Below are 22,717 nucleotides of genomic sequence, written 5' to 3' on the forward strand. Positions count from 1 at the left end.
AGTATCACTACAGAAGTAGATTGCCCCATCTTCCTTCTGAGGAGTGGCTGGTGGGTTTGAACCGCCAGCCTTCTGGTTAGCAGTAAGTGCCTTAGCCACTATGCTACCAGAGCTCCTGATAATGCAGTATAGTATATGTAAAAGTATTTACCTTTATTATCTGTACCTCTCGTGCACCTAACCGTGTCTTCCTTTTCCTTAGAGTTATTGTTCTGGTCACTCGCTCTTGGTATATTGCCTTTTCCTTCACCCAAATCAATAGTTGTCTCTTACTTATCTAGCAATTTTCCCTCCCCTCTGCTCTTATCTTTGGTAACCATCAAAGAAATTTTCCTTCCATATATAAACCTTTCCTTGACTTTTTATAATAGTAGACTCGTACAGCATTTGTCCTTCTGTGATTGACTCATTTCACTTAGCATAATGTCTTCCAAGTTCATCCACATTATGAGGTCTTTTGTGGATTCTTTGTTATTATTTAGCTGCAAAGTATTTCATCATGTGTATGTACCATAGTTTGGTCATCCATTCCTTCACTGATAGGTGCTTAGGTTGTTTCTATCTCTTTGCTGTTGTGAATAGTGCTGCAATGAACGTGAGTATGCATATATTTATTTGTGTTATGGATGTCACTGCTTTAGGGTATGTTCCTAGTAGAGGGAATGCTGGATCAAATGGTATTTCTATTTCTGACTTTTTAAGGAAGTACCACCATACCTTTTCCCATGGTGGTTACATAATTCTACAGTCCTACTAGCAGTATATGAGAGTCCCAATCACTTCACATCCTAGCCAGTATTTGTTATTCTCTGTCTTGTTGAACTTTGCTATTATTTCTGGATATGATCTCTCATCATTGTTTTGATTTGCATCTCTCTAATGGCTAATGATTGCAAACATTTCTTAATGTGTTTGTTGGCCACCTGAATATTTTCTTTGATGAAGTTTATGTTCATGTCTTCTACCATTTTTGAATTGGATTGTTTGTCTTTTTGATGTTGAGGTGTTGGAGTTTTCGTTCAACTTCAGGGATAAGTGCCTGTCAGCTATGTCATTGCTGAATATTCTTTCTGAATCTGTACATTCTCTTTTTACTCCTTTGTAAAAGTCTTTTGTTGTGCATAAAAATTTAATTTTTAGATGGTCCCAGTAATCTAGTTTATCTTCTGATGTTTTTGCATTTTTGGTTATGCTTGAAAGTCTATTTATGCCATAAATTAGGGCCCATAAGTTTGCCCCTATTTTATCTTTGATGAACTTTATGGTTTTAGGTTTTACATTTAAGTCTTTGATCTATACTGAGTTAGTTTAGTGTATATTGTGAGGTATTGTGTCATTTTTGTGCAAATAGATATCCAGTTTTGCTGGCACCATTTAAAGACTTTTAAAGAGACAGTTAAAAGGAATTATTTCTTCCCCATTTAATAGGTTTTGGCCCTTTGTCAAAGATCACCTGTCCATAGGTGGATGGATCTGTTTTTGGGTTCTCAATTCTGTTCCACTGATCTTTGTGTCTGTCATTGTACCAATACTGGGCTGTTTTGATGATATGGCTGTGTACTAGGTTTTGAGATCAGGGAGCATGAAACATCCAACTTCGTTCTTGTTCTTCTGTAGTGCTTTATTTTTCTGACAGTTGTTTCCTTTCCATGTAAAATTAGTGATTGGTTTTTCTATATCTTTAAAGAATGCTGAAGAAATCTGGGTCAGAATTGCATTGAATATATAGATTGCTTTGAGTAGTACTGACATTTTCACAATGTTCAGTCTTCTTATCTATGAGCATGGATGTTCTTCCATTTATGTAAATCTCTTTTAGAAAGTTTCTTGTAGTAGTGTTTTTTTAGTTTTCTTTGTGTTTATCTTTTATGTCCCCTGTAAGATTTATTCCTAAGTATTTTATTTTTTTGGTAGCTATTCTAAATGATGTTGTTTTCTTTATTTCCATTGTGGAGATCTCTTTTTTGACATTGAGGAATCCAACTGATTTTGGTATGTTGATCTTGTGTCCTGCCACTATGCTGAATCTTCTGATTAGTTCTGGTAGTTTTCTTGCTGAATCTCTGGTATTTTCTATGTATAGAGTCATATCATCTGCAAATAGGAATAGCTTTACTTCTTCTGTACAAATTTGGATGACTTTTATTTCTCTTTCTTGCCTTATTGCCTTGAACTTCCAATACATTGTTGAATGGAAGTGGTGATAGATAACAGAAACCTTGTCTGGTTCCTGTTTGCAAAGGGAATACTTTCAGTCTCTCTCGAGAATAATGTTGGCTTTTGGTTTTGCATATATGCCCTTTATTATGTTGAATAATTTCCCTTCTATTCCTACTTTTCTGAGAGTTTTTTTTTTTTTTTTAAATCAGGATTGGGTGTTGGATTTTATCAAATGGTCCTTTTGCATTGATTGATTTGCTCATGTGGTTCTTTTCCTTTATTTTACTTATGTGATGGATTACGTTCATTACTTTTCTAATGTTGAAACATCCTTACATACTTGGTATGAATTCTACTTGGACATGATGTATTATTGTTTTGGATATATTATTGGAGGCTATTGGCTAGGATTTTGTTGAAGATTTTGCATCTATATTCATGGTTTGTAGTTTTCCTTTTCCAGTGATGTCTTTGCCTGGTTTTGGCATTAAGGTAATGCTTGCTTCATAAAATGAATTTGGGAGTATTACATCCTTTTCTTTGTTCTGGAATAATTTGAGTAGAATTGGTATCAGCTCTTCTATGAATGTTTGGCAGAAATCTCCACTGAAGCCATTTGGGCCAAGACTTATTTTGTTGGTAGCTTTTTTTTTTTTTTTTTTTTAAATGACCTTTTCAGTTTCGTCTTTTGTTATGGGTCTGTTCAAATTGTCTAACTCAGTCTGTGTTAGTTTAGGTAAGTAGTCTGTTTCTAAAAATTTATCCATTTCTCCTAGGTTTTCAAGTTTGCTGGAGTACAGTTCTTCATAGTATCCTGGTATTATCCCTTTTGTTTCAGTCTGTTCTGTTGTGGTATCACCCATTTCATTTCTTATTTGTGTTATTGCATATTCTTCTTTTCCTTTGTTAAATTTTCCAGTGGCCTGTTAATTTTATTAATTGTTTCAAAGAACCAACTTCTGGGCTTGTAAATTCTATTTTTTTTTTTTTTCTGTTTTCTGCTTCATTTATTTCTTTTCAAATAGTTATTATTTCTTGTGTGTGTGTGTGTGTGTGTGTGTGACCATAGCCTTTTTTCATTGCTCTTTTCCTCATTGTTGGAGATGTTGGATTAAGGTAATGATTTTGCCTCTTTTTTCTTTTTTGATATGTGCATTTATTGTTATAAATTGCCCTCTGATTACTGCTTTTGCTGTGTCACAAAGATTTTGGTATGTTGTGTTTTCATTCTCATTTAGTTCAAGGAATTTTTTAGTTCATTTTCATTTTTTCTGTTACCCAGTAGTTTTTAAGGGGAGTGTTATTCAGTTTCCATGTTTTGTTCCACCACACCCCACACCCCCCATCTTGGTCTTCCTTCTGTTGATTTCTAGTTAAATAGCATTGTGATCTGAGAAGACGTTTTGCGGTATTTTGATGTTTTTAAATTTATTGAGGCTTCCTTTGTGGCCTAATATGGTCTATTGTTGAGAATGTGCCATGTGCACTGGAAAAGAATGTACTTTTGGGTGAAGTGCTCTGTATATGTTTGTAAGGTCAAGGTGGTTGATTGTATTATTTAGTTCTTCTTTATCTTTGTTGATTTTCTTTCTAATTCTATTCTTCATTGACAGTGATATATTAAAGTCTCCTACTATTACTATGGAGTCATCTATTTGTCTTTTCAGTTCTGTTAAAGTTTCATTTATATATTTTGGGGCTATTTCACTGGATGTGTATATATATTTATTATGGTTATGTCTTCTTTTTTGATTGATCTTTTAATCATTATATAATGTCCTTCCTTGGCTCTTATGTTGGTTTTTGTCTTAAAATCTATTTTATCATAAATTAATATAGTCACTCCTGCTCTTTTTTGCAATGATGTATTTTTTCAATCTTTGATTTTTAGTTTCTTTTTGTCTTTGTTTCTAAGGTGTATCTCTTATAATCAGCATATTGGTGGGTCATGTTTTCTTATCCATTCTTCAACCCTCTGTTTCTTGATTGGTACATTTAATCCATTTACAGTCAGTGTAATTACCAGAAGGTATGAATTTATTATTGTCATTTTGTTCTTGTATTGTTTTTCTAAATTGTTCTAGAGTTATGTCTGTATTTTTCTTAGTTTTCTTAGTATTTTCATTGATTTTGTGAGTGTTTTCCTTGTTCTGTCTCTCAGTCTATTGAAGGTACCTAAAAATAATTCTTTTGAATTCAGTACAGGTAGTTCCAATGCCACTTCTTCTGCAGGGAGATTTCTAGCTCTGTATTCTGGTTCCTTGTTTGTACTACTTTATCTTCTTTATGTGAACTGAAATTAGCAGTAGGCTCTGAGACATTGTGGTATCATTGTATTTATATTTAATTGGTGATTGTATGTTGGTGTGATTTGCCCAGTTTTTTTTGGCTTTATGTTGATTTTGTATATCCAAGCAGGTGGGGCTGGTGTGCTACTATGTTCACTAGTTTGGGAGTTTTTAAGCACTCACCACTTGTCTCATAGATGATGAGAATGTGTGCACAGATCTCTGTTAGCTATTTGTGTAGAGCAGTTGAGTGTGAGTTGAGCTGATATTGGCCCTATCTATCATTGACCAGTTGGTGTGGAAACAGATGGTGGCCCTTGCCCCATAGGTGGGGCTGCAGGAGGTGCAGATGTGGTTGGATCATGTGGGCATGACTCTCTCCCACCTTTCTGGTCATCAGCCATGGTGCAGTTCCTTGTGAAGACTTTCTTGGCCAGTGGATCCAATTATCAAGTTGCTGCATGAATCAGAACACTGCCTGCAAATATTCAGAATAGCTGTGCCATCAGGCCAGCCATCAGTCCACCACTCCATTTGTCTCCTTTCTTGCTGTTTTCATTCAGGTTATTCTACAAGTTGGTATTTAATTCACTTCTTTATCCTTCCCTTCAAGACTCATGGTTCCGGGATTATTTTCTGTATCTATTTCAATTGATTTCTTGTTGCTTTATTGTAGAGAGTCTGTGTAGCTTGTCTGCCTATTCCACCATCTATGACATGTGTATTTTTACTAATAGGACTAATAGGAAATTTGTATTATTATCTGTTACCACCACTTGTCTGTCAGTTTGTCATACTGTGGTGGCTTGTGTGTTGCTGTGATGCTGGAAGCTATTCCACCAGTTTTTCCAAATACCAGCAGGGTCATTCATGGTGGACATGTTTCAGCAGCACTTCCAGACTAAGATGGATTAGGAAGAAGGACTGGGCCATCTACTTCTGAAAAAATTGGCCACTGAGAACCTTATGAACAGCTATGAAACATTTTCTGATATAGTGCCAGAAGATGAGCCCCTCAGGTTGGAAGTTGCTCAAAATATGCATATTGTCATAAGGGACAAATCTTAGTAAAGTGGAGTGTCAGTGAAAAAGGGAAAGACCCTCAATAAGACAGATTGAGACAGTGGCTTCAATGATGGGCTGAAGCATAGCAAGCTTGATGAGGATGGTTCAGGACCAGGCAGGGTTGCATTCTATTCTACATGAAGTCACTGTGAATTGGGTCCTACTCGATGTCACCTAAGAACTACAACAACATTATCTGTTAATACACTCCACTATGTGAAAAAAAGTGAAAGGGCATTTAAAACTCATGGCCTTTGAAGGCAGAGTGAAAGCTTTGAATTTGTGAGGTTATCTACATTTTTAAAAATCAGAAAAATAAAATTTTGAAATTCATTAGAAGATATTTTAAAAATATTCAGACTTCAAGATTTCCCAGTGGTAAGTTAAAAAATTAGAAAAAGAAAAGTATAGTGGATTTTCAGCTTAACAGAGATTTATTTGACTTTTTTGCTGTTAAAGTCAACATTTCTAGGGAACTCTGATTTTTCTTCAATAGCCATTGAGCACATGGGATAGTTTCTGACTTGGGCAGTGATATATATGATCTGAATAAATTTTTTCCTTATATGGTTGTATAGGTAATTTAATACCTGTTATAACAGATCTTAGTGCTGAAAAAATTAGAACCATCTTTATTATATCACTGTAAGCCTGACCCTGGTGGACTTACTCTACATGGATTACTAAATTAATTAGAGCCTAGTACTCTGGTGGCATAGTGCCTAAGGCATTTGACTGCTAACCAGATGGCTGGCAGTTCAAACCTACCCGCCATTCCTCAGAAGAAAGATCAGGCAATCTACTTCCGTAGAGGTACTGCCTCAGAAACCCAAAGAGGGGTCGCTATGAGTCGAATCCACCTGACAGCAGTACTTTTTTTTCTTTTTTCTTTTATACTTAAAAACAAACACCTCCGACTTTTCTTTTCAACCTCTGGGTTGACATTAAAACAGTGGGAGAAGATCTCTATGTGACTGATCAGTTCTTGTTGGAATGAGTATAAGCAGTGGAGTAGATGATCTTGTTTGTGATTGGCCAATTGTGGTGGCAATGGAAGGGACTATGGACCATATCTAGCCAGTTCTGTTCTGGCACTAGTTGCTGATGTCCTTGAAGGGTGTTCCTTGGACACATGGGCTGGTAAGGACTGCTCCGTACAACTCCCTCAAGTTGATGATGACCCTGAGAGACTGTCAGACTTCCCATCCATACTTCAGTTATCAGGAAGACTGCTAATTACTCTACAAGCTTCCCCTACTGTGCTGGTCTCTAGAAAGTATGCAGACCTGCTTTATCAGATATTCTGTGAGTCTCTGACTTAGGACCTACAGGAATTCTTCAACTTTTCACTTTAGTTGGGAAAAAAAGCATGTCAGACACCTCTGCTTACAATTAGGGACTGTCCCCTGCTGTCTTCTCTCTGGTCCCCATACTGAGGGGGACATAGAGACACTCTCCTCCTAGGAATTGTTAGTCTGGAGATGGGAGATACTGATTCAGCCTGTTCTGCTTTCAAGTTTCTGGACTATATAGCTATGCACACCTGCTATATTTCTTGCCTTAAAAGATAAATGCTTCTTTCAACTTAGAAGTCAAAGAATAGGGTTTTGTTTTGTTTTGTTTTGTTTTCTGGTTTCTGGTGACACCCCACACCCCCACCTCCATCCCAGGCAAACAGTAACCCATGTCTCTTCTTCTGAAAAGGAGTGGCTGTGTGAACAGAACAAAGCTTGCTGTTTGAAGTCTCAAGGGTTGAGTAAAACACAGTTCCTCTCCTCAAGAAGTTTATAATCTAGTTAGAGAGATAAGGCAAATAAGCAACAGATTGTAATATAAGGAAAGATAACCTTCATAAGGGAATCTCAAGTAATGGACTTCATAGCTAGTGGGGAGAGAGAACAAAGGAATCTATACAATGCCTACCCACTGTCAGATTTACATATTCAAGAGTCATAGCTTGAGTTTCCTGGAAACAGACTGATTATGAGAGTTGGGAGAGTTGTTGGCAGGTTTATTAGGCAAATGAGGAAGGCACGATTAGGCAGAGGAGAAAGCTGGCCCACGGTGCAGTTTTAACTAAGACTTCAGATGATTTAAGGGGAGCTGTGGATCTCATCAGGAGCTCTAGTGGTACTGTGGTTAAAGCATTGGACTGTTAGGCTGTTTGAACCCACCAGCCACCTCATGGGAGAAAGATGAGGCATTCAACTTCTGTAATGATTTACACCCTTGAAAATCCTCTGTGGCAGTTCTACTCTGTTTTATAGAGTTGCTATGAATTGGAATCCATTTGATGACAAGGGGGGAGGGGTGGAGCTCAGTTGCCCTTCAGAGTTGTCCCATAATGAGACAAGGGGACAAGGTCTTTGTATTCCTGTATCAAGCAGTCATTAGCCTACTTTTAGTGGGGCAGTGCCCAGTGAGGGACAGAGCTGTGAGGGTTCACCTAAGGATTTAACTTCCTACCAGTTGATGGATGGTTATGTCAGCTCTAAAGTGGGTGCCTGGATGGAGTATCACAATATCCACTATAAGAGGGGTTCATAAAGTTAATGTTCTACACCCTAGTTTGGTGAGTAGTGTCTGGGGATGTCTGGGGTCTTAAATACTTGCAAGAGATACAACTATTGGCTCTTTTCATCTGAAGTAAAAGAGAAAAAAAATTAACCAAAGATTTAAAGAAGGAACTACTCTACAGGATCAGTAATAGCCCACACAAACCACAGCCTCATCTATCCTGAGACTAGAAGAACTAGACGGTATCTGGTTACTACTCACCATTCTGACACAATAGATTGTCTTAGATAGAATAGGAGGAAAATGTAGAACAAAACTAAAATTCTCAAAATAAGCCAGATTTACTGGACTGGTAGAAACTAGAGGAACTCTGAGACTGTTGCCATGAGAAACACTTTAAACTGGGAACTGAAACCACTCCCAGAGGTCACCTTTCAGTTCCCACACTATCTTGTAAAATAAACAATGTGACTTGTTCTGGTTACCTAGTGCCGCTCTGACAAGAAATGTACCACAAATGGGATGGCCTTAACAAACAGGAGTTTATTCTTACAATTTGGAAGCTTTAAGTCCAAGTTCAAAGTGCCAGGCTCTAGGGGCTGGGTGAAAGCCCCTCAACCTTGGGGTCCAGCTCTGCCTCCTGCTCCCGGCCCACTGGAGCTAGAGGCGCTTCTTCACTCAGACAGCTGCTGGCTTCTGAGGCTGAGAAGCCCCAAGTTGACAAGTAAAAAGGTACAGTCCTGATGTTACCAAATCACATGTCAGACCATTAACTTAAATCCATTGTAAGTCCCAAGGTTGGCAGAGCATAGCAGGCTGCTGAGCAACGAATGACATGGCTACATGCAGGGTCCAAGCGTGCCATAGTCTAGAGACCATTCCCGAAGCTGCTTTTTATATATGGGAAGCAGACCTACCCAAAACAACTATTCAGCTGCTTGTGGTAGATCCCACCATGGAACCGATTGCCAGTCTCATCATGGGAAATAACTACCACCAGCTGCCCAGCCTCTCAACCAGGCCCAGCCAAGTTGACACAAAAACATAACCACCACATGACCTTACGGGCAGTAGATGAGTTTGTCAATTTTGTTTAAAGAATTCCCATCACTCCAAGAATTTACCATGAAAATCCAAACAGCACATACAGTGTTAGTGATAATTCATTGTATCTGTGTAGATCTTCTAGCACTATATTTAAAATAATTTATTTTCTTATGCTTTCAGAGAAAGTATAAACAGCAAATAAGGGTCCCATTTGACAATTTCTATACAATGACATTGTTGTTATTGTTATGTGCCGTCGAGTCGGACCTGACTCATAGCAACCCCTCCTTGGGTTGCCGAGGCAGTATCACTATGGAAGTAGATTGCCCAACCTTCCTTCCGAGGAGTGGCTGGTGGGTTTGAACGCCAGCCTTCTGGTTAGCAGTCAAGTGCCTTAGGCACTATGCTACCGGAGCTCTTATACAATGACATTAGTTACATTTTTTTATACGTCAACATTTTAATTGCATTCTGGCTGTTCCATTTCCAGTGCTCTATTTTCCCTACCTCCTTATCTTTTCATTTATGCATTAGAATCATTGTTGACCTTTCGCTCTCATATAGATGGTTTTTTAATGGCATACTCCTCGGAAGGAAGATAGGGCAATCTACTTCAGTAGAGATACTGCCTCGGAAACCCAAGGAGGGGTCGCTATGAGTTGAGTCCGACGCCATGGCACATAACAACAGCAACAACATACTCACTAGTAATATCCCTTATTTTGTGTGCCAATCTGTTATTTCACTGCAAGGTGACTTCAGGGAATAGTTTTGGTTCAAGGTTTAAAAAGTCCTAAAATACTCAGGACAATAGTCTCAGGGAGTTGTCTAGTCTCAATCTGTTGTTGTTGTTATGTGCCATTGAGTTGGACCCGAACCATACCGACCCCTCTTTGGGTTTCCGAGGCAGTATCACTACGAAAGTAGATTGCCCAACCTTCCTTCCAGGAAGGGCTGGTGGGTTTGAACCACCAGCCTTTTCAATCTAGCATTATTTTTTTAAAACATTTGAGTATTGTATGCAAAATTCAGACAGTAGATCTGATTGGTCCCAGAAAGTTTGGACAATTTCTCAATAAACTGCATTGTGTTCTATTTCCTGAAAATTTTTATATGAAATTCAATTTTTAGAATATGGCTTCAACCATGAATGACATTCATACATAAGGTATGATTTATGTTTTTTAATGTTTCTCTTTCTACAGATTGGTTATTATGGTGTTAGTGAGCCCTGTTATCATGCATTCAAGTTATAAAAATAGTTGGAGATGGGGAGTCATTATCTCATGGTCTGGAATTAAAGGAGTTTTGAACTTACTCTTGGCTCCTGAGGTTTATAATCTGGCTGAAACAAAAATAAGGTCACCACACATGGTAGGAAAACTCATATCTCATAATCATTTGTGTTTATTTTGTAGCACTTGTCATAACACCCAATAATAAAGCTAATCCATTTTTTAATTAGATTAAAAAAATCCATTCTCCTAAGTAGAAAGTTGATCAGAGGAAAGTGTATTTATGCTGACAGTGTGAAGAGGACCAATGGTCATGTGATGGTTATGGATGTGGTGTCAGATGGATGTGGGTTAGAATCCTGGTGCCATCATTCACAGGCTGGGTGACCTTGGGCAGGTTCCTCAGTCTTGCTCAGTTTCCAGTTGAAGATTGAGATGATGAATGCTTAGTAAAGTTCCTGATACTCAGGAAGTGTAAAAAAAAAAAAACCCTTTATCTAGATATTTTAATCCCTACACTGTTGAATCAAAAAATAAAATGCCAATTATGCTAAAGGAAGATTTTGTGAATTTTTAAATTAAGGATCTAGTTATAAATATGTCTTTAGGGCTCATGTGAAAAATTTTATTAGATTTTATTTTTTAGGGCAGTTTAGGTTTGCAAAAAAATTGTGCAGAAAGTACAGAGAGTTCCCATAGACCTCCTCCTCTTTCACATTATTTCTCCTATTAACATTTTACATTCCTTGGTATGTTGGTTAAAATTGAAGAGGCAATATTTATACATTATTAATAACTAAGTTCCATAGTTTACATTAAGGCTCACTCTTTGTGTTACATAGTCCTATGGGTTTGACAGATGCTTAATGTCATGTGTCCACCATAGAGTACCATACAGAATACTTTCATTTCCTAAAAATGCCCTGTGCTCTACCTGTTCACCCCTTCCTCCTCCCCCTGAACCCCTGGCAACCACTGATCTTTTCACTGACTCTGTAATTTTGCCGTTTCTAAAATGTCTTATAGCTGGAATCATACAGTATATATCTTTCCATGTTAGCTTCTTTCACTTAGCAGTATGCATTTAAGGTTTCTTCATATCTTTCCATGGGTAGTTAGCTTTTTTTTTTTTTTTTTTTTTAATCAGTGGCTAAGATTCCACTGTATGGATGTACCACAGTTTCTTTAGCCATTCACCTACTGAAAGACATCTTGGTTGCTTCCCATTTTTGGCAATTATTAATAAAGCTGCTATAAACATTTGTGTGCAGGCTTTTGTGTGGATGTAAGTTTTTGATTCATTTGGGTAAATACCTAGGAGCATGATTGCTGAATTGAATGGGAGCCATATGTTTAGTTTTGTAAGAAACTGTCAGGCTGTATTCCAAAGTGGCCGTACCACTCTGCATTCCCACCAGCAATGATTGAGAGATCCTGTTGCTCCACATCCTCATCAGCATTTGGTGTTGTCAGTAGGGCTAATTTAAAAAAATTAATTTCTTGAAAAATTTTGGCTGAAGACTGTATTATTTGTAGTGAAAAACAAACTTGGTTTCTTTGGTGGATTTCTGGGCAGACTGGTGGTGGTGGCATTTTTTGGTACTGAGACTCCAGGAGAGATCCAAAGAACCCAGGGCATCTACTGGTAGTTTTGGGGCAGTGTGACTACGTCATTTGTGATATGCTGTGTTGGCTAGCTGGAGTAGTTGCTAGAATCCCTGAGACTAGCCATACCCCCGACAACTCTGGATCAGATAAATTCAAAACCTGAAAGGGAGAAAACCATTGGAATAACATAAGTTTAAGACTCCTTTCCCACTTCCCAAAGAAATTTAACCTGGAGGTATATGTACAGTAGCTTTTCTCTCATTTGCTATTTTGCTCCTGTCTCAAAGGCCCCAACGGGACAATATTTCTAGAATACCTTCTTTTTTGGAGCAACTGTCACCTTTTCCATTTTGCACATAGAGAAATCAAAACAAAGAGAATAATCTTCTGTATGTAGCATGGTAGGGAAAGAATTTAGATGCCTTTACTCCCAAAAGAAGAAGTGCTTTTTTGACAGAATATCGTATTCCTCACCACATTTTTCCTGAGGATTTGTACTTTATATCTGTGGGCATGGCCTGGGAATTAATTTGGGGTTCAAACACACCTGTGGCTTTATGTAGATTTTGGGATCCTTCCATGCATTAAAGGAAAAATAAAATAAGCAACATGCATTTTGGAGCTCAGGCTCCTTCCTTTTTTTTTTTTTTTTTCTGTTGCAAGGCATTGGCCTAAAATCAAGTCAGTGAAATTATAACTAACATCTGGATATATTTTTACAGTGTTTCCAAAATCTGTCTACTATTAAGAATCCCCTTGGCTCCACTCCAGACATACAGAATCAGAATTTCCAGGGAAGGAGCCTGGGAGTCAGTATGTTTAGCAAGCACTCCAGGTGATGGCTGTTAACAGTCAAATCTGAGACACACTCTCTGAGGTAGATATTGCTATTAACTCCATTTTTTAGTGAAGAATACTGAGGCGTGGCATGGTTAAATATCTGGCCCTGCTAGAAGGGCAAGGAGGCCACATGTTCTGACCTCCTCTAATCCCACAAGAGAAAGACAGAATCACCATCAATAGCCCAAGGCCTATTCCTGCGAGGCCAGACATGCTGCCTCCCTCCAGCCCTTACACCAACCGTTCCTCCCAAAGCACCCACCACCTCTCTCCTGGGTTCGATAATTCACTGCAGTGGCCACACAGAACTCACAGATTATGGGGTTTTTTAGGGAAGCATCAGGCTACAATTCAAGTTCAGGAAAAAATGCTCAGTCTCTCTCCCAGCCCACCATCTCTCAGCCAAGTCTCTCACAATCTCTCCCCCAGCAGTGCATGTCCCTCGGTGTCTCAGCAATGTGTGTCTCTTGCGTCTCTTTCTCAGCAGCACGTGTCTCTTTCAGGAGCGCATGTCTCTTTCAGCAGCACGTCTTCCTCAACCAGCAGAGAGAGACTTCTGCCTCTAGGAGGCCTCCTTTTGAGCCTAGCAGAGTGGCCAAACTAGCCAATCATAGCATCAGAACTCTAAGCACCTGAGAAAGAGTACGAACCTCCCAGAACATTGTTTTGTGCCACTCCCAACAGAAATACTCTAGGTGGACAACTTCAGCAATCAGGAGCTCCTCAGTTGCTCATAGCAAATCCCACCTTGGAGTTTACAAAGACTTATGGGTAGAAAAGCCACACTAAGTAATTTACTACACTGCAGGCCCCAAATCACACAGCTAATGAATAGCAGAAGCAAGGCCTGCAAATGTAGTTGTCCTTCTGCTTCTCCACTATACCTCCCCAGACCCCACCACAACTCCTTACCTCCTTTTTCAGAGCTTCTGTGTACAGCTCCAGTAAATGCTGGCAGCAGGTGCAATTCCCTGTTCTACCCATAGTCACCACTGCCTGAGGATTTCTCTTAGCCTACAGGCTCCATGGTGACTGTGATGTTTACCACCTTGCTGGCTTTGTGTGACTGCTAGGGAGAATTTTCCTCTCAGTGTTCTTAACAGAAAATAGAAAATCAATTTTTTTCTCATGCAGGTTGAAAATTAATTTCTGCCCTAGTGTATTAGATTCAGGTAGTACCCACAAAACAGCCATTTTGCTGCAACCTATTTATCTGAGATAGGACTTTAAAATGTGGCTTAAGGTAGAATTTTGTTGGTAGTTAATTGAACAATGATTTTCTTTGGAGAACTTAATGATATTTTGGCTCTAATTGTGTGTTTTGTTTTTTAGTGTATACTCTATGTTCAAGTGATATCATTATTGACTATGGGAATAAATTCATACATGATGATTCAATCTGCCAGGACATTAGGTAAAGTGTATCTATCTTTCACTAATTTACTAGGGGAAATAATGCAAATAGGTTATGCATATTAGAGTTATGGGGATATTTCTCATAGAGCTCAAGGAATTGATTTAGAAATCATTCATTTTCATTCACTGATTCTTTATAGATGTTGATTTAAATGGTTCAGCCAGTTAAACAGAAACCAGATAAACAGTGGTCTAAATAAGAAAAAAGACTTTTTTTTCTTTCACTTACAAGTCCAGAAGGGTAGCATGGCTTTGCTCCACAAGCAATGTTGTCCAGGGACAAAAAATTCCCTCACTTTGTTGCTTTTCCATCCTCTAGGATGCTACCCTTTTCTGTGTGGTTAAAGCTATCTCACTGCCACCATGTCTACAATCCAGCCAACCAAGATAGGTGGGAAAGGGGCATGGCCAATGGAAGACAAACAGCTTTCTTTAAGGACACAATCCAGAAGTTGTATGTATCATTGATATTCACGTTCCATTGGCCAAAACTTAGACGCATGGGATCCATGAGCCAAAGGAAGTGTGCTCAGCCAAAACTTGGAGATTCTGTTGGTAAAGGGACCAAAAAAAAAAAAAAAAAAAACCCTCACTGCCACTGCCGTTGAGTCAAATCCCATGCACAGTGACCCCTCCTTGGGTTTCTGAGGCAGTATCAATATAGAAGTAGATGTACATTGCTCAACCTTCCTTCCGAGGTGTGGCTGGTGGGTTTGAACTGCCAGCTTTCTGGTTAGTAGTCGAATGCCTTAGGCAAGGACAGAATAGCTATTGGGAGGAAATTAGCAGGCCCTACCACAGTTGTCTATTTCCACAGTTGTTTATTTTGTTATTTCTCAAAATAAATTTGAGGTGTTTATAATAAAATGCATAAATACAATGTAATTTCAAATAGATACACAACTGAGAAATCAAGGATAAGATAATAGGTGGCAGTGGGGCGGGGGGAAGGAGGCTGTTGGAACGGGTAAGATAAAGTCTTATAGTAGGGCCTTAGTATAGTACAGTATTCCATGGCCTGGTCCTCCTCTTTGCTGATGTAGAGACCTGATTTTGTCAGAGTATCTAGAACTGATCAGACTTCTGGAGATTTACATATATTGCACTCAAAAGGAGAATAAGGATAAACCAGAAAATCAATACATTAGTTTATAATACCAGTGAATTTTTTTCAGTCTGAAATACTTGTGACCGTTATTTAGAGCATTCCCCTCTGAATACCTGTTTTCTTGATAGCAAATTAGTAATCAGAAGGTTTCTTGGACATAATTTAAGGGCAAAGGAAGAGTAGTGTTTAGGGAAATAGTCCAGTGAATTCGCCTTGCTCTACTACAAGAGCTGTCATCCATCTGTTTGGGTCTTCTCAGGCAGTCTTGCTAGTTTCTGAACCTGTGCCCTATAAACACTATTGCAGCACTTCCTGTGACAGTCTACCACAAAACCAAGGGCTCCAATGTGTGAGTGGGGCTAGTAAATGGGGCAATTTCGGCAGCTCTCCTTTTCTCCAAGTTAGGAGGTTGCTTTTGTTTGCAGTGTAGAGGTGTGTTTGAATCAGCAAAAACCTGCTGCTGTCGTTTGCTGTGGTTGCTGTGGTTTGCCATCAAATTGTTTCATGACCCCATATGACAGGAGTAGAACTTCACTATAGGCTTTCCTCGGCTGTACACTTTACAGGAGAAAATCACCAGATGTTTTCCTTTGACGTTTAACTCACTGACCTTTTTGATTCACAGCCCCGTGCTTAACCATTGCACCACCAGGGCTTCTCACTAAAGTCTACACTAGAATATTGTAAAATTGGGTGCTGCTGAGTCAATTTTGACTCATAGCGACCTCATGTGACAGACTAAAAGTGCCAGATAGAGTTTGCTAGGCTGTAGTCTTTACAGGAGCAGACTGACAGGTCTTTTCTCCTGGAACAGCTGTTTGGTTCAAACTGCTGATCTTTCACTTAAGAGCCGAGTACTTAACCATTCCTGATGTTACTTTCATCCCTGAAGGCTTGCCTTTCCACCAGTTTCCTTTCTACCAGAGGTCCAGACCTCTCTGCTCTTTGACTTAGGATGTGATGTCCGGGTTTCCCTTGTATTTCCTCCTACTCTGATACTCAAAGGCAAGATCAACCAGGGGTTTTTCTATCATAGTAATTTTTCTTTTCTTTCCCTTTTTTCCCTATAAATTTTTGGTTGTAATAACTAAACCTCAGAATCTTCTTTATTATAAGACAAAGCTACATGGCAAAATGGAGTTATGAGTAAGTAGACTAAACTCATTTGCTAATTAAATTCTACTCTTTGTTAAGTGAGGCTCGTAGCTGTAACTTCAAATTCATACCTCAAGAATTTTTTTTTTAAAAAATGCTACAATGTTTGGATTTATAGATTTGCTGGCCAGAAAACAGAAATATCAAATTTGAAGGAGCTCTGGTGGCATAGTGCCTAAAGCACTTGACTGCTAACCATGAAGGCTGGTGGTTCAAACCCACCAGCCACTCCTCAGAAGGAAGACTGGGCAATCTACTTCTGTAGAGATACCATCTCAGAAACTCAAGGAGGGGTCGCTATGAGTTGGATCCAACTCCACAGCAGTGAGTTTGGTTTGGTTTTGTTTTTCTACTGCAGTGGTCTTTAAATTTCCTTATGTATATTTCCAATCCTCACTGACTCTGAAGGTATGGAGTGAAGCCTAGGATTTCGTTTTATAAGCAGCCCTTCTACCTATTGAGGGAGCTCTGGTAGTGTAGTGCCTAAGGCACCTGACTGTTAACCAGAAGGCTGGCGGTTCAAACCCACCAGCCACTCCTCGGAAGGAAGGTTGGGCAATCTACTTCTGTAGTGATGTTGTTGCTGTTGTGTTCCATCCAGTCGGACCGACTCATAGCGACCCCCACCTTGGGTTTCCGAGGCAGTATCACTACGGAAGTAGGATTGCCCAACCTTCCTTCCGAGGAGTGGCTGGTGGGTTTGAACCGCCAGCCTTCTGGTGAGCAGTCAAGTGCCCTAGGCACTATGCTACCAGAGCTCCTAATGTCTCTATAGGTACACAGAAAATTCAATTCTCCAATTTCCTCATCTATTTAGAGCAAGAAATGATCAGAATTTGTCTTAAAACTCGTAAGTACACCTTCTTGCTATGAGTGGGATCTGACCTGATAGTAATGAGTTTTCTACTTGTGGAAGACACAGAAAGTCTTCTACACTTTGAGAAGTACTGATTGGGTGCCCTGAAGTAGCACATTACGTCTATAGCTATAGGGAAAGAAAAGAAACTTAATAAAACATTCTTTAGCAATTTAATCAGACAAAGTTGAGCTCTACAGCCAACAGGAAATGGATCATTGGGTAATTTCTTGGAAAATTTTGGACAAAATGTTGCCCTTTGTCTAAGAGCTCTGCATTCCGGTTTGGCTCTGCAGATCTCAAGACTTCACTTCATAATCTTGCAACAGTTTGCTTCCTCCTGCTGTCTTCATTCTGTTAAGGACCTTGCTTTTCTTTGTCACAGGTTTGGGTTCTAGTTCTCTCCCGAGACAAATAGCCATGCAAAATGCCATTGAGCACATACGGGAGATAATACAGAACACGATAACGTTATTTAAAACAGAGAAAATTTTGGCGAATGTTAATTGGACCCTAGTAGAAGAAAAAGCCAATATTGAATACACCATTCCTGTGAGTTAATAATACCTAGCAAAAATTACTCTTTCTTTCCCTCCCTGGGTCTGCCAGTCTTGCTGTTAGTCTATTACACAATTTGAGTCTGCTAACTAAATATCAGAAAACTGAGAAGACAGATTTACTGGGTTAGCTATCTTGGTGAAATGACTTCTTTTGATTCTATCTCTAAAGAGAAAGTCTTGGTGATACAGCCAAGTGCAAGAATATTTTAGGAGAATTAGTGTTTTCACAAAATGGCTGCTTGCATAATGATCAATGGCTTCTGCCAAACTGATATTTCCGCTGGCAGAGGTACTTAGAGATCTCTCCCCTTTTGCTTCAGAGAGTAGGCAAGCACATATAGGTTGGGGGAGTATTTGGCTTCTAGGTCTCCTCAAATGAATATTTGTTGTTGTTGTTGTTGTTATGTACCATTGAGTCGCACCCGACTCATAGTGACCCCTCCTTATACTTCATCACAGTTGAAAGCAACATTTCATATAAGGAAAATGTTATCCATGGTATAGAAAGGCTTTCATCTGAGCAATTCTGATATGGGTGATTGGAATCTCTGTTGAGTGTAGCATTTACCAGCTCCTAATCATTTTCACTTTTTTTTTTTTTTAAATCTCTGTATGTTGTAAAATTTAGTCTGATGGTGTTAAGTTCTCCCATGTTTCACATAAAAAGGAGAAGTTCCCAACAGATGAAGACTTAATAGAAGAAGCCAGATTGCATGTAGCTGTAATACAAATGGTTGGTATTTTCGCATAACCTACTTTTTATTTATTTATTTTCTTGCAATGCCTTTAATCCTTGTATGCTGTTTTCAGGTGACTAGAATTTTTTTTTTCACCTTTTGACAGTTTATTGTTTGTTAAAATTAATGTTTTACTTATTAAGATGACAAAATAAAAATAAGAGAATTTTATTCTTCCTTAGGCTTTAAAGTCAAGCCACAAACATTAGTCTAAGTCTAGCAAAATTGAGCAGTCACTTTTGAGTGACCTTTGAATCATGTTCAGTGCCACTTACATACTTAGATAATTAAAAATCTTCAAGTATTTTAAACCCCTTTTATAAATTTAATATATTCAAGTTCCCTTTGAATGAAATCTTCTCAAGTGCACAATTAATTCTTGTAAATATATTAAGTTAAATTCTTAAGTCTGGAAAATCTAAAGTTCCCTTAGAACTAATATTTAAGTGTTCTAAATCGATGGCACACAACAACAACAAATAAACCTATTGCCAGTTAAAATCACGTTTAAGTCTATTTAACAAATTGCACATTTAAATTTGGTTATATTCTTATAGGATAAATTTTATTAAATATCACAAGTATATAAAATATATAATATGTACAGAGTCCTTTTCTACTTTCTATTTAAAGTTTATTATTATGAAGAATTTTTAACATACACAAAAGTAGACAGAACAACATGTAGAAATTGTTGAACTGATGAATCTTTTTATAATTCCACTGCAATAAAAGAAAAAATAGAATAGCCTAATGAATTCTCGAGACCTCTAGTGGTGTAGTGCCTAAGGCACTTGACTGCTAACCAGAAGGTTGGCAGTTCAAACCCACAAGCCACTCCTCGGAAGGAAGGTTGGGCAATCTACTTCTGTAGTGATACTGCCTTGGAAACCCAAAGAGGGGTCGCTATGAGTCAGTCTGACTTGACGGCACATAACAACAGCAACAATGAATTCTCATATGCCCATCACCCAGGTCTTTAAAACCATCCACACCTGAACAATACTGCCCCATCTTCACTCTCATTCACCTCTCTCCACCTTTTATATTATTTTGAAATAAACTTCAGACATTGTTTTATTTCAGTTGTAAATATTTTAATATCTATCTCTTTAAAAACTTAATAAAATACAAATATTGCACCTGAAATTACTAATAATTCCTTAAAAACCTCAGATAGCTAGTCAGTGGTCAAATTTCCCATTGTCAGAATTTCCATCATATGGCAAGCATTGATCTACAGTGGATAGATGGGTGGTCAGGCTGAATGATCAGGTATGTCCAGGTAGGGTGGAGTGTATCCATGACCATGTATAGGGTTAGAAGACAAAGTTTCTACATGCATATTTGTATATACTGTAAGAATGTCTAGTAGAGCTGACAAGGGCAAGGTTGTGGTGACTTCTTGGCCACAGCCAGCTACCTTGGGGGAGAGAGTAGTTGCACCTGCAGGCTCGGACCATTGTAACAGGGGACATCAAGCTCAACTGGCATAGCATACTACACAAAATCATTGTTCTAAGTCCTACTTTGGTGAGTAGCAACTAGGTCTTAAAAGCTTGGAAGCGGCCATCTAGATGCAATGATGGGTGTCTCCTCATCCAGAGCAAAGAAAAATGAAGAAAACCAAAGACACATGGAAACAATTAGTCCAAGGGACTAGTAGACTAGGTGATCCTCAGCCTATATGACCATGAGATCAGAAGAACTAGATGGTGCCTGGCTACCACTGTCAACCACTTAGAGGGAGATTGGTGCAGGAGATTCTGGACAGAGTGTAAGAACAATGTGGAACAAAACTCAGTGTCATAAAAAAAGACCAGGTTTGCTGATCTGATAGAGCTTGGTGAGACTCCTGAGACTATGGCCCCTAGTTACCCTTCAGGACTCACTCCTGTGGGTTCTAGCCAAACAATAGACAGACATATGGAGTGAACATTTACATTAGGCAGATACACTCCTTGGACTGATCAATCATGGGAGAACAGGAGGGCAGTGTGTGCATAGGGACACAGCTGGGGGTTGTGGTGGTGGGAATGCATGGGAAATAAGAACACAGGGAGAAGGTAATTATAGGGAGGAAGTGAGAAGAAAGCTGTTACATTGTGGGAAATTGCAGTCAATGTCATGAAACAATGTGTATAAACTGCTATATGGAAAATGAATTTGCTCTGTACATTTTCACTCAAATCACAATAAAAAATAAATTATAAAGTGAGGAAGATTTGAACCACAAAAAAATTGTTTTTCCATCATAAATGAGATACTTATTTTCACATTTTATATTTTCAAATTGGATTCAAATAAGGTTCACACATTGCAATTAACTGATACATGTTTAAGTCTCTTTTAATCTATAAGTTGCTTCTTTTCTTTCAAGTTTTCTGTTGAAGAACATAGTTTTTCTTTTTCCTTTTTTTTTTTTTAACATTTTCTTGTGATTTAGGTGAAGTTCTACACAGCAAATTACTTTTCCATTCAATAATGCATACACAAATTGTTCCAAGTCATTGGTTGCAATCCCCAGAATGTGTCAGCACTCTCCTCATTTCCACCCTGGGTTCCCTATTTCCATTCCTCCAGTTCCCCTGCCCCTGCCTGCCTTCTTGTCTCTGTTTTTGAGCAAGTGTTGTCCTTTTGATTTCGTATAGTTGACTGTTCTAAGGAACACCTTCTTGACAGTCTATTATTTGACTGAAAGGTAGATGCTGGGAGTGGCTTCAGTTCCAAGTTAGAAGGTTGTCTAAGGGTGATAGTCTTGAGGGTTCCTCCAGTCTCTATCAGACCAGTGAGTCTGGTCTTTTTTAATGACATATTTATTCTTAATACAAAATATTAAGACTATGTCTTCATGCTTTTAAACATTTTCACTAACAAGTCATAGGAGCAATCATCATAATCTCTTGCCTGGATAATAACCCTTAATTGATCTCCCTGCCTCCAATTTTTCCACTCTTAAGTCAGAGTGACTCATCTAAAAGACAGATATGACTACACTGCTTCCTGCTTAAAACCTTACAGTGGTCCCTTAGTGTCTACAACATTTTCCAAAGTGAATTCCAAAAAATACTTGCTCCACAGGCTGTTAATAAGGGACTACATGAAAAACAAAAAGTTGTGGTGCTAAAATTAGTTTTGGAAATACTGGATTAAACAAAATCACATAGGTTTTTATAGAACATCTCAGAGTTTTTAATGTTTTGATGTGCTTTGATACTCTCCAAGAAGGAATACAGAATGCAGCCTTCCCCTTGTACACAGAATTCTTCCCTCCTGACCCTTGCACTTTTTTGCAGGGGTGGGTTTTCAAGGAATCTCTCACAGGATTAGTGTACCACATTCAAGGAAAATCTTACTTGTATAAACACAGCATTAGAGCCCTGATAGCACAATGGTTAAATGCTCAGCTGCTAACTGAAGGTTGTCAGTTTGAAAGCACCCAGTGACTCTGTAAGAGAAATAAACCTGGAAATCTGCACCTTCTTTGGTACCTTTAGGTTAGTGGCAAAACCTTTTGAGTAGCCCATGTGCTCCTGCCTCAAGAAATAAATAGTGTAAATGCTGCTTTTTCCTACAGTGACTACAATACCTAAGCTTGTAAAACTTGAGAAAATATGCTCAATATATCATAGGTTGGAGATAGTATATATAAACGATGGGTAGACAAGAATACATGGTCAATGTGTGAGGATGGATTTTAGGCAGTAGTTTCAGGAAGTAACTTTAACCTCTGAGTTTAGTGTCAGTGGCACCTAAAAAGTGATCTTCCCCTGGCCTTTTGGGGGCAGTGGCACAAGTGTAACATCCACATTACTCTTTTGGTAGTTCTTGGCGGGCTGAGATTAAAAGTTACATTTAGAGTAATACTTTGCACAATCTATTCTGCTGAAGAAAGATGATGCTATGATGCTATTTATATTACTGAAGTAGAAAAGACTGAGTTGTTTAGATTTTGAGTTTTTTTGAGACTAGGAACCTTTGTATCTCCACATTATTCAGGAAAATACTTGCAAAAAATGAGTAACTGGATTGAATGAAATTTAAAAGCATCTAACATTCTTTATTTCCTGCTATAATTTTTTTTATAATAGTATATTTTCATATGTTGAATTCAGTAATAATAGT

General features: G+C 38.5%; 1 protein-coding gene across 1 annotated transcript in view; it reads left to right on the plus strand.

The window, feature by feature from the left end:
* The window catches only part of SLC9C2 (solute carrier family 9 member C2 (putative)), a 132,460-nt gene that overhangs the window by 38,642 nt on the left and 71,101 nt on the right, over nucleotides 1-22,717 (plus strand). The window contains exons 9-12 of the mRNA XM_007947130.1: nucleotides 10,283-10,451; nucleotides 14,093-14,174; nucleotides 17,681-17,847; nucleotides 18,499-18,588. Of these exons, the coding sequence (XP_007945321.1) occupies nucleotides 10,283-10,451; nucleotides 14,093-14,174; nucleotides 17,681-17,847; nucleotides 18,499-18,588 (508 nt within the window). The remainder of the gene's footprint in view (nucleotides 1-10,282; nucleotides 10,452-14,092; nucleotides 14,175-17,680; nucleotides 17,848-18,498; nucleotides 18,589-22,717) is intronic.

This window comes from Orycteropus afer, unplaced genomic scaffold, assembly GCF_000298275.1.
Source record: "Orycteropus afer afer isolate SDZICR_OR568_19922 unplaced genomic scaffold, OryAfe1.0 scaffold00175, whole genome shotgun sequence".
Taxonomy (NCBI): domain Eukaryota; kingdom Metazoa; phylum Chordata; class Mammalia; order Tubulidentata; family Orycteropodidae; genus Orycteropus; species Orycteropus afer.